The 13,162-nt window shown below is 46.7% G+C and overlaps 1 protein-coding gene across 2 annotated transcripts in view; it reads right to left on the reverse strand.

The window, feature by feature from the left end:
• SHMT1 (serine hydroxymethyltransferase 1) overlaps nt 1-13,162 on the reverse strand; it is a 32,719-nt gene that overhangs the window by 5,127 nt on the left and 14,430 nt on the right. For both annotated transcript variants that reach the window (XM_088464940.1, XM_088464939.1), the window contains exons 5-11: nt 10,112-10,272; nt 7,547-7,628; nt 5,522-5,734; nt 5,265-5,381; nt 5,054-5,176; nt 4,469-4,585; nt 3,019-3,129 (exon numbers count right to left, since the gene is read on the reverse strand). In XM_088464940.1, coding sequence (XP_088321066.1) covers nt 3,019-3,129; nt 4,469-4,585; nt 5,054-5,176; nt 5,265-5,381; nt 5,522-5,734; nt 7,547-7,628; nt 10,112-10,272 — 924 coding nt within the window. The remainder of the gene's footprint in view (nt 1-3,018; nt 3,130-4,468; nt 4,586-5,053; nt 5,177-5,264; nt 5,382-5,521; nt 5,735-7,546; nt 7,629-10,111; nt 10,273-13,162) is intronic.

The raw sequence follows: 13,162 nt of genomic DNA on the forward strand, positions 1-13,162 counted from the left end.
AGTAAAAACGAACTGGCACGTCTGCGTTTCTCGGACTACCCCAAAAACGCTGACTTGACATCACTCACTCTGCGATGGTTTTGTATCTGCTTAGGTGATCGCACAGCGATCGTAACGCTAACTCACGCACGCGCACTGCAGTGTATGCGCAGTACGCACCATCTACCAATCTGCGTGCGCGGTTGCAATTGCGATCCATGCTGAATCAGGCCCTGGGTACGGCGCCCGACAGTCTGAATCATAACGGTCAGAATGGCGGCAGCGGGATCCAGACAGTGAAAATGCCGGCGAATTTCTAATAGTATTTTCACACTATCTCAAACAAACACCCTAATCCTAACTAACTCACCCCTCCCGCAGCCTAACTCGCCCCACAAAGCCTATCCCCACCTCCTACAGCCAGATACAGAATTTTTCTTAAATCTTATTAATATAGCCACCGCATATAGAAGGACTTGACAGATTTTTCTAAAACCTAGGAGCCAGGATGACAGTTTAGGAGCCAGACCCCCCCAGTACCCCATAGCCACATTATTGAGCAGCTAACCCCTCTCTCCAGGCAACCAACCCCCAGAAAGACCACCCCTCCGCAGCCAAAAAACTCTGGGCAAGCAAAGCCACCGCCGGCAGTGGGCGAACAAGAAGCGGCAAACCCCACTATGCAGTGCCCCCACACTGTCCCCAGTAGCGGCCACCCCCAGTACCCCTTAAAAAACAAACACAAAACGCAACTTACCTGATCCACGCTCATACGACGACCGCTGCTGTCCGCTCCTCCAGGCCGCTCTGCACTATGGGAGACGTCATGACGTCTCTCCCATCACCTGCTGCAGGGTGAGCTGGAAGGCGGAGCTCATGAGTGAGCTCCAGCTGGCTCACTCCGTGGACGACGCAGCAGCCAATGAGAGTCTGTCTGACTCTCATCGGCTGCTATAACATACACAGAGCCGCCAGCGGCGGCTGTATGTTTGTTACTCTGTAGTGTGGACCTCGCTCACGATTTGCACTACAGGGCCCGGGGGTTGCTGAAAATCTGGTCGCCAGGCAGCCAAATCTGGTCGCCATGGCGACCAGGCCCCCGGGTTTTGTTGAGCCTTGGCATATAGAATCATAATCCACCGCAAGGTTTATTCACAGGCACATGATCTGTTCTCCATAGACTGCACAAACAACTGCACCTACTCCAGGCAATATTGTGCGTATTGTGACCTCACTCCTAAGTGGATCCCATCCCTCCCCTCTTTATATTACTAGCAATTGTAAATTTCCATCAGCATACCTCCCAACATGACCCTCTCTCCAGGAGGGACACAATGCTCTGGTCCTGGACTTCCCTGGTAATTTATGATTGGTGGAGGCTCCAGAGGTGGGGCTGCAGCACAGTCCAAAATCCAAATAGGGGAGTCACACCAACTGTCAGTGAGACCCAGCCAGTGATGATTGGCAGTGTGTGAAATGACAGTTGGTGTGACTCCCCTATTTGAATTCTGTGCTGCAGCCCCAACTCTTACCAGGGAAGTCCAGGACCAGAGCATTGTGTCCCTCCTGGAGAGGGTCATGTTGGGGAGGTATGCATCAGTGTTACTGAAGCTGGAAACTTGTCATAGCTATTGGGAATACCATACCTCCCAACTGTCCCACTTTCAGCGGGACAGTCCCGTTTTTCTGGGACTGTCCCGCCCGCGGGCCGCAGTGTTCCTCGGTGGGGGGGAAGTTGGGGAGAGCACACCCACTGCTCTGCCTAGCAGAGCAACGGGTGTGCAGAAGGTGAACAGATGCCGTGTCTGTTACTGGGCCTTATGTGTAACCAGCAAGTGGAGCAGTATCTGGGCAGCATTTTCATGCGAGTCCAGCCACCAAGCGGGGAAGCTCTCATCTGCGTCCAGCCAGCAAGTTGGTGGTATCTGGTGAGCTCTTATAAAAACGTATTTGTGACCAAAGAGTAAGTGTGCAGTATCTGGGCCACTCTAAAAGGATCTTCTACAGTAAAATGAATTTAGAACCTGTTTAAGGAATTGCATGATGCAGAGTACTCTACATAATCTGATGCGGATGTCACTAGAGGGACCAGATCCTACAGACTTTGATTATGAAAAAGCTGCAGGCGTCTGGGTCTCTAATAAGAGAGGAATAAATATATAAAATGTTACTCTCGAGTTGAAAACAATATTCAAGGTCAAGATTTCAACATTTCATTATTGCGAAGTCCCCGACCCGGCTACTTCTTGATACCACCCAGCGTGGAAAATTATATGGAAAGAACACTGGTTAGGCTACAGGAGGTGAGGTTAGGCGCTAGGGGGAAGAGTTTCGGGGGAGTAAACTCACCACTGGACGCCACAACCGATCAACTGGCCCCCGTACCCGGAAGATACCACTGAACCAGGCAAGTCATCGCTTGACCACCGGGACTGTTTTTCATAGTAAAATTTAATCACTGTCGACATTATGAATATAGACATGCTGCATGTCGACAAAATATAACCAATCTCTGGTAAATTATGTCAATTACAGCATCACTACACAGATATCAACCATTTCTCGGAGGCCAAGTAATCTCAAATCTATGCAAACAACTTAATTCAAGGCTCAGACACATTACATACAACTGACTAAAGCCTATCCTGAAAATAACCAATATCTACTGAAAACACTACTAAAAAACTTTTAAGTCAAAATACAACACAAAATAACAATCAACAGCAACCACCACCAAACCAAAAATTAAACATTTGTATTTTGAGGGGGCAAAAATGCCATTGTGGAGGAAAATTGCCGGTTGGAACTGTACGGTCAAGTGCATACACAACAGGACGGTCCATCGTCCTATTCTAGATCATTGTTGGAACAAAGATTTATTACAGATACAAAACTGCCGAATACCAGAGTGAGCAAAAATTACTAAAACAGTTACAATGATTTTATGATATTTAATCCTAACGCTTAGCGGTAACAGCCTAACTCACACCAGGCAACAGCGGCTTCATTTCGGCTACTACGGAATAAACCACAACCCACCTTGGTGAATGAAATGTGCAACTTTTTTGAAGTCTTCTTCTAGGAATCCTCGGGAAGTCAGGGCGGGGGTTCCAAATCGGAGCCCGCTGGGGCGTAATGCACTCTTGTCACCTGGAGGACACATGCACAGAACGTTATCAAGGACATCTGAGAGAATCTGTGTGAGCTGTACTCTTCAACAAACTGCGGTCTTCATACAAGGGAAAAAAATAAAATAAATCTTGGAACTTCAAGTCTCCAATTACGTATTAAACAGTTCTAGGATTACCGTTCTAGATCATTTGGTAATAGAAAACATCCCACTACTTCATACTTAATTTTACTCACTTATAACCAGACTCACTGTCGACAGGGTCATTAGGTCAGAAATCAATAGGTAGACATTCATTTCGGTTGACATGGTTTAAAAAGAGTCGACATAAGTGTTGACTTTTTGGGTTAGGGTAAATTAAAAAAACATGTCAACCTAAATAAATGTCTATTGATTGTCGACCTACTGACCAAGCTGACCTGACTGTCGACATTCAGAACCAGTCTAGATTCTGGTGTCGACAAGTCATACCATACCCCTGTTCCTCAATTTACCTGCATTAGTTCTGAACATATGAATGTAAACGGCAAGCCCCTCCCACTCCACGGTAGGCGGTGTTAGTCTATACAGTTCCATATTTGTAGCCGACATATAAATCTAGTGTTTATTTATTCCCACATTGCCCTATAGCATCTAAAACACACACCACACACACACGATCTACTCACTTTCTACCACAATATGTGCACAGATAGTGCTACACAAGCACAACCCTACCTGGGATCAGGGACATACGTAGCCATCATTTGATGTAGAAAGAGTTTCATAGTCACTATTCTACAAGGTCTTCCCAACTAAGGGCCTGATTCAAAGATGAACGCAATGGCGATTACGTACGCAGATCGAGCGATTGTTTGCCATCACGCATGCGTGGCAGCTGCACTGCGCGTTCGCATTGCAATTACCAACGCACATAGGCCTCCATCGCAGAGTGAGTGACAAATTGTCAGCGTTTCGGGGTGTTAACAGGGGGTGGTCAGAAAAAAATGCAGGTATGTCGTAGCGTTTAAACGCAGTGACATGGGCGTGCATAAATTAGCCATCGCAATCTGCCATGCAGCAGGAGAGCTCCCAGCGTGCCAGGAGAGCAGAAGAGAACGCGGCAGGTCAGACCTTCTTCAAGCGCAAGATGGCTGCTCGATGTGCGTCAATGTTACAGATATTTACACAGGTAAGCGACATTGTACGCATATAAGGTGGCAGCAGTGGGCGTCTTTATGCCGGCTGTGCTTTGGCATGCATTAGCCTATTTTCAGAGATGTGCTGCGTATGAAATCGCAGCAGCAATTGCATTAGCATCCATCTCGGAATCGAGCCCTAAACGTGCGATATAGGGGCAGACGGTGGAAGCACCCTCACCAGGGCAGGTGTTCTTGTTACAGGCAATGGCGCAGGCTTCAAGGACTTTCTCTGCTCTTCCCCCATCCGTGTTCTTGTTCCGCAGGTCAACCAGAATGAGATGGTTATCAGAGCCGCCTGGAAGTGGACAATGAACAAGTCACACGACAGCCAGTCGTACATGTACAGCCTCCACCCTCTGTTGTGCCATTTGCGGCTACCAGACACACCCAGTGATGCCCACATACCGCCATGTAAAGCGCACGCGCCCAAATACCTTTTTATTAACATGTTCAACTATATAACCAGTTACCACTCCGCTTTTATTGCAGAATCATTATTTTCAGTTTTGTTTTTTTATAAATGCATTTTTTTATTTTAAAAGTTTTGCAGATATGGAAAAAGGGTGTAGCAGAAGTTTTTAAGCAGAAATTTTTTTTTACGTTTAGAGAAAACGGATATTTACTCATCATGAATGGCTGCTTTTGCTATTTACACACATAACAGTAATTTGCACTTCTCTGTCTATCTGATGTTTGGCCGAGAGTCCTAGAAACTTTTACCCATTTCCTCTAGAATGACGGAAATGTAACCCATTTTCCTCACCAGTGACAATGTGGTAACCAAGTCCCCCTAAGGCGGCAGCCAGCACCCGGCAGTTGGAGACGACTTGTGTTTGGTACAGTGTGAACTCTGGGCTCATGGCTTGTTTCAGGGTCACAGCGATTCCTGCACGAAAAAGGACAAAGCATAGAAAACGTAGTGAGACCTCGTCGCTTATGACCAATGAGGGTGGGCAACCCTATAACCCCATTACCTGCAATTGCATGATTATGAGGTCCCCCCTGCAGGCCAGGAAACACCGCCTGGTTAATCAGGCTCTCATAGTTGTACAGAATTTCCTTGCCGGTCTTTGGATCCACACTGCGGACTCCTGTAGTAGAAGAGAGGTGGACTCTATAAATAAATGTGGCGCAGTTTCATCTCCCCGACTTTGCAATATAAAAATATATGCCGACATAAGGACTTTGCCGCTTGTAAGGTTAATACAAGAATCTCATGCAGTGAACCCACCTTTCCGGTAGAAGATCACGCCGGCCCGGCAGCCGCGTAACGTCTTATGCGTTGTGGTCGACACCACGTCACAGTGCTCAAAAGGAGAGGGGACTACGCCAGCTGCCACCAGCCCACTGATGTGTGCCATGTCGGCCATTAGGACTGCGTTATTTTCATCCGCAATAGCCCGCATCCGGGCATAGTCCAAATTGCGAGAGTAGCAGCTGACGCCTGCAGATAGAAAAGCAGCGAAAATATAAATTTACAGGCTTCAGATTGGTGAACAAAGCCCAATAAAATATAACTAAATGCACAAAATGTATTTAAAGACCAAAAATCATACAGATGTGTCCTTATACGTCTTTGCTGCAGTCGCGCTAATAAACCCATTTCGGTGCGCCAGATCCTGTGAGAGTGCTAGCGCAGGGCATCTTTTTTTTTTTTTGACGAAAATACGTCTAATTTGCAACGCAATGTGACTAGGGCGCACCAGCAGACTGTGCCGATTAATTTGATATGCAACACTTGTACTGTATACCTGTGTGCTACTGAAAACTTGTATTATAGCTTTAGTGGTACTTCAAGTAACACATGAACAAACTGTATTGTGTATTCAGGTGCAAGTTTCCAGATTATCCCACGCCGGGCTGGGTTTTAGGAATTTTCTTCAATACGTGTGCAGGAGAACATTGCCTTTTCAGAAACCTTTAAGGGTCCTACTCATAAAGGTCAATGGTGTCCTTTATACACAGAGAAAGATTAGTTACTGCAGGTTATAAGTAACAGACCGTTCATCATTGCCCCAATGCAGAAGATATCACCCCTGTCTCCTGCGTACAGCACAGTCTCATTGTGTTACACCAGGGCTGAAACTAGGATATCTGTCACCCGGTGCAAGGCAGCAATTTTGCGCCCCCTCCCTTTCCGCACCTGGATTTTGTCCTTGCTCCTCCATAAGACAGTGCACTAGTCAGACATCCCTGGTATAGTGACTTACATTATTCTACACACCAGAATGCCCATTACACATTATGCCACACACGGTAATGCCTATTACCAAAGTGCCACTTACATATTTGCCCGACACCATTTTATGCCCCACAGTAAGGCTTCTAATTACTTTAAAATTACCTGCTCGTTGTCAGGGGTTCTATGCTCGTTGCCAGGGGGTTTCACGCTCGTTGCCATGGGGTTTATGCTCATTGCCAGGGGGTTTCACGGGAGAAGATGCAGCTTTCAGCATCTTCTCCCGACACTTGCGCTGGCCTAACAGGCACTAGAGGTCCAGTAGGACCTCTAGTGTCTGTCTCCTCCTTGGCGGCGGCCATTTTTGGATGACCGTCATCTGAATCTGCAGCCAAGCAACCGTGAGTCAGCCTTTTTTTCACCCACTGCATTCCAGCACCCGGTGCACGTGCACCTCTAGCCCCCCCCTAGTTGCGGCCCTGCTGTCTCCTGCGTACAGCACAGTCTCATTGCGTTACTCGCCCCCATAACCAGTATAGGGATGACTAGTAATCAGGCTGGACTGCGGATACTAAAGCCATTTTCAGCCCGCCAAGCCCTTTTTCAAAACACCATTTAAACCCGTTCACATCTACCGACTGACCCCTCACCGTTCCTGACGCAGAGTTTAAATAGCCTGTCTTGCGTGTTCTCACACGGTGCATGCTCCGTAGCCAAAGTGCACTCAAGCAGAGTAACACGCATTTGAAAAGCATCTTCAAATAACCACGGAGACGAAGTTGCCCATAGCAACCAGCCAGTGTCGGAGGTAGCATTTATCATGTATATTCTACAAACTGATATTTACCAACCGATTGGTTGCTATGGGCAACATTTCCACTATTTACACTGATCGATACATCTCCCCCATAGTTTGCAAGTTCTCTCATAAACAAACTAGATCTATGTAGAAGGAATTATTCCTGTATCAGGTCCCCCGATAACCGTAGAGTTTCCTGGAACTTCTCAGCAGGACTTTGTCGCACATCCCACTGACGTCTCCTTGCAGCATAAGCGAGCACTGCGCCATCTACCTACCTGCTATGATTAGCTTGGGATGGAACAAGCGAGCGTTTTCCTCCAGTCTGTCATAGTCAATATAACCAGTGTCTGGATTCACCTGGCCAGGAAGAGAGGAAGTAAAAAAAAAAAACGTAAATACATCTTACACCACGTTTTCTTCCAGGTCATAAGCAACTACTTATAGAACATTACATCGTTATATTCTGACAGAGAAGAGATTTATTTTATTCCTAGATTAATACATTGTTTTTTTTTATTCTTTTGCAAACCACTTATTACCAAATGTCATTTAAGTACAGTTTACAAATGTTTTTTTCATTTGTGTGCAAAACCAGTGTGTATTTATTTTTATTATTTTTTCTTACATACTGTACGTTGCCAGTTGGTGCAATTACATGGGACAGAGAAACTGTTAATTAAAAGTATAGAACACATTGAGGGAAACGGATAGGTCAAATCTGTTTAAAAAAAAAAATTTATATATATATATATATATTCTGTCAAATGAAGTGTGTCTCCCCCTCTGTTAGCAGGTTTACTGCTAACAGAGGGAGACACACACTTCATTGGACTGAATAGTGTTTTATGTATTTTTACCTCTGTTGATATAAGAAGAATAAAATATTCAGGTATAATGATCATGGGCTGCCATAGGGCTTTTATTTGATGAATAAGATCCCAAACATAAACAAAGGGTGATTTGAAGAGTAACTAGAAGGTTGTGTTTGACAAACAACTAATATTGCAAATAAATCCCACTAAGTGGTGTAAATTTCTCCTATTCAATTAATATTCAAAGTTCTAGCGCACCAAAAGCTAACCCCTCTTTTCCATTTATAGGTCCTCCTAATTGGTACAGCTGAACCAGTGTAAGCACTATTATTTTATATAATATATATATATATATATATATATATATATATATACACACACATACATACAAAAAAATAACAGCTGGATGTATGCATTTAAGTATGTATTGGAGACTATAATCTTTCTGCATCAGTTCCACAGAAACCTCTGATCAATACGACCTCAAAGCTCTCAGGGCCCCATTTACAAACGAAATAGAACCCCTTTAGCGCTCGCTAAAGGGGTTATACCATTTTGCTGTATTTAGTAAGCAGCGATAATCTAAGATTACCGCCGTTTGTACAGCATCGCTCTCGCCATCTAAAAGATGGAGAGAGCGATGCGGGCCCCATTGCCGGCAATGGAGACCCGGCGGTGCCTTTCCGGCTTCAACGAAGCCTTCCAGGCACTGCCGGGTCTCCCTGTCATGCACATGCGCAGAGGGACCGTCGCGCATGCGCATAACAATGGAGCCCCGTCGCTGGCAGCGTTAGGCTGCCAGCAACCCAGCAGAGGACCTTGTCGAGGATGAGGATTCCGCTGGACTTCGCGGGACCTCGCCGGAGGGGTTATTACTAAATACCAGTGGAATTTTCGTTTGTATCACAGTGATACTAAACTAAAATTCCCGCTGGTATTTCCCTTTGTTTGTAAATGGGGCCCTTAGTCTGGTTTCCCGCTTACCTCTATTTTTCTCCTCACATCATGTCACTGCCCCAGTCACATACAGCCCTGTCCTCACTGACACATCACTCATCTCCTGATATACTCTGTGCTGCTGGGGATCCTGCTCCTTCCTCTATAGAACGCTCAGTCTGTGGCTTCCTGCTGCCTCCATTCCCCTCCTCACATCCTGTCACTGTCCCTGTCACATGCAGCCCTGTCCTCACTGACACATCACTCATCTCCTGATATACTCTGTGCTGCTGGGGATCCTGCTCCTTCCTCTATAGAACGCTCAGTCTGTGGCTTCCTGCTGCCTCCATTCCCCTCCTCACATCCTGTCACTGTCCCTGTCACATGCAGCCCTGTCCTCACTGACACATCACTCATCTCCTGATATACTCTGTGCTGCTGGGGATCCTGCTCCTTCCTCTATAGAACGCTCAGTCTGTGGCTTCCTGCTGCCTCCATTCCCCTCCTCACATCCTGTCACTGTCCCTGTCACATGCAGCCCTGTCCTCACTGACACATCACTCATCTCCTGATATACTCTGTGCTGCTGGGGATCCTGCTCCTTCCTCTATAGAACGCTCAGTCTGTGGCTTCCTGCTGCCTCCATTCCCCTCCTCACATCCTGTCACTGTCCCTGTCACATGCAGCCCTGTCCTCAGTGATAGTGACATGTCTTTTTGTTTTGGAATGAACAGAATTAGCCATTTGCACTCAAACTCTTTCTCAGTTATTAATCTTTTGTCTACATACACAATATCGCTCTTTCAGAAATATCTAGGCCAAATAAACAAAGCCTATTGTGTAATTAATATGGCTATTAACTTCAGATGTCCCGTGGTTTAACCTTTCATGTTGATTAATACGCTCATAAAAGTCAGTTTATCAGTTTGGTGTAAAATCAGCTCATTAGCACAAACAGCATGTCCATTAATAGACAATGGGAAATTCTGAACGATGCAGAAAGATCTATGAAATCCTGCCCATATTCTGGTTAATAAATATTCCGCGCTGTACCGGTTTGGCGGGTAGGGGGTGCTCGCCCTGACCGCTCACCTTGTACGGCATAGACTCAAAAAAGATGGAGGTGGCAGATATTTTCTTCTTGTCGGTCATGAAGCCGTGTGTCAGGTGACCCCCGTCAGGCAGGTCCAGCCCCATGATTCTACCGTGAGGCTCCACCAGGGCAGTGTAGACAGCAAAGTTAGCAGGGGAGCCTGGAACCAGAGATCAATACAAGATTAATCACCGTGCAGTTCACACAACTAAAATGACGGAGCAGGGAGACCGCTCAGCAATTCTACCATAAATCTCCATTGAACAAAAATATTCCAATGCGGGGGCCTTTAAATGATTTAAGAGGTGCTAGAGTGCCTTCATTAGCCTTAAAAAATAAAAAATAATTCCGTCTGTGTAAAGAACAAAAATGCATGAGGACCAACATTAAGCCGAATCACTTCCAGCAGCCAACACCAAGGCCAATGGTAGCGCTCTGTGGTCACCTTGTGACTCCATTTATTAATATGGCCGAGAATAACCCATTCTACTTCTATACAGTAGATATTGGGCATCTGGGTTCTGGCCACACACTGCAGTATTGGCCCAGTAGCCCTATAGATCGGTTGCACCGTCTCTGTGTATAGCTTGCCGTGTCGACGAGTTCTGCATTGGTTTAAGGCTTACGATTTGTGAAACAAATCCTTTTCTCAAGTGCTCCAGGGCTTTTAAACTTCTATGGACGGTAAAGAAGCACTCAAGTAGATGAGTCCAGTGACCATCCAATTAGGGGACTCATTGAGGAAGATTCAAGCCGGTGCGATGACCCATTCCAAAATGGCACCTCTTGGCCAGCGACGTTACAAGCTTCTCCTCGCACCCTCTGGAGGTGTGATGTTGAGCTACAGTAATGGCAAAATATATGTGCGTAGCTGAACATCGCAAGATGTCCAGTGGCACATCGCCCCAAATTGAATCTGCCCCAATTACTCATGAAGTCCCGCCTCATAAGGGTCAATTCGATGCAATGTGCCATTGCAGCGTGCATAACAGCCATCTATAGTAGGCCGTACAACTCTATGGGGTGTGAGGTAAACCTTGTCACGTGCTGCGCGGGAAAGACGCATAGCGGCCATCACACTAAATGGAATCGCCCCCATAATGTTCTGTGGAGTCTCTATTATAGAGCCATCTTGCAAATGGTGCGGCAGGTGCAAATTCCCAGCTAACAGCAGGGTGAGAGGCAGTGACTCACCACCAACTTGCTAGTTAGTACAATGTTTAATAAAACAGGATTTTGGTACTTACCGTTAAATCCATTTCTCCGATTCCACAGGGGACACTGGAGCTTCATGACAGTGGGGTATAGACGGTGGGTTGAGTTGAGCCTGGCACTTTAAAAATCTACAAGTGTGACTGGCTCCTCCCCCTCTATGCCCCATCAACCCCAGTTTTAAAGAACTGAGCCCGAGAGGAGACGGAGAACAGACTGAAGAACAGAGAAGGAGAACAGGAAAAGAAACATCCAACATACTGACACACTGCAAGAACACAGCAGGCTGCAGTGATAAACAGTCACACAACGAAAACAGACCAAACTGCAACAGAACTGAAGCAGAACAAGCAACTGAGAACAGGCAAGAAGCACTGGGTGGGCGTCCAGTGTCCCCTGTGGAATCGGAGAAATGGATTTAACGGTAAGTACCAAAATCCTGTTTTCTCCTTCATCCACTAGGGGACACTGGAGCTTCATGACAGTGGGGACGTCCCAAAGCTACCCTCCTGGGGGGGAGAGTGCTGAACGCCCTGCAAGACACTACGACCAAAATTTGAAGCAGAAGCCGCAAAAGTGTCAAATCTGTAGAAACGTACAAAAGTATGAACCGAAGACCACGTCGCTGCCCTACAAAGCTGTGAAGCCGAGACACCTCTACGTGCCGCCCAAGAAGTACCCACAGAGCGCGTAGAATGCGCAGAAATGGATACCGGCGGTGGTCGAGCAGAAGCAACATATGCCTGACGAATAGTCAGACGAATCCACCTGGCCAAAGTTTGTTTAGACGCAGGCCAGCCACGCCGATTAGCATCATAAAGGACGAACAGAGCCTCTGATTTACGTAGCCCCTCAGTACGGGACACATAAATGCGAAGTGCCCGAACCACATCCAAGGAGTGAGAATCCCCAGAAGAGTCCGACAACGCTGGCACTACAATCGGCTGATTCAGATGAAAACCCGAGACCACCTTGGGCAAAAAGGAATGCCGGGTACGAAGTTCCGCCCGATCTTCGTGAAAAATCAAGTAAGGGGAACGGCAGGACAAGGCTCCAAGTTCAGACACACGTCTGGCCGAAGCCAGGGCCAATAAAAGGATCATCTTCCAAGTCAAATACTTCAATTCCACCTCCTGCAAAGGCTCAAAGGTGGATGACTGAAGAAAAGATAAAACAAGATTCAGGTCCCAAGGAGCCGTGGGTGGCACAAAGGGGGGCTGAATTCTAAGTACCCCTTGAAAAAAGGTCTGAACCTCCGGAATCAGAGCTAGGCGACGCTGGAAAAAATTGAAAGAGCAGAAATCTGCACTTTAAGCGATCCCAAGCGTAACCCCGCATCGAGGCCTTTTTGAAGAAAAAGAAGAAGACGTGGTAAATGAAAAGAGGAAGTGGAGGATCCACGACCTTCACACCAGGAGATATAAGCCCTCCAAATGCGATGATAATGCGCTGATGTTACCGGTTTTCTAGCCCTAAGCATGGTAGGAATGACCGACCTAGGAACTCCATGGCTTCTTAGGATGGCGGTCTCAATAGCCACGCCGTTAAACGAAGCCGCCGTAAATCCGGGTACACACATGGACCCTGTTGTAGAAGGTCCGATCGTAGCGGAAGAGGCCAAGGTTCGTCTGCCAGAAGGAATAAAAGATCGGAGTACCAAACCCGACGAGGCCAATCCGGAGCCACTAGGATGACGGTGGACGACCCTCGTTTGATCCGCTTGAGAATCCGAGGGAGGAGCGGAAACGGTGGGAACAGGTACACAAGGCTGTACGGCCAAGGGATCAGTAAAGCATCCGCTCCCACCGCTGCCGGATCCATGGTCCTGGAGCAGTAAA

This window comes from Taudactylus pleione, unplaced genomic scaffold (assembly GCF_031769625.1).
Source record: "Taudactylus pleione unplaced genomic scaffold, aTauple2 ptg000061l, whole genome shotgun sequence".
Lineage (NCBI taxonomy): Eukaryota > Metazoa > Chordata > Amphibia > Anura > Myobatrachidae > Taudactylus > Taudactylus pleione.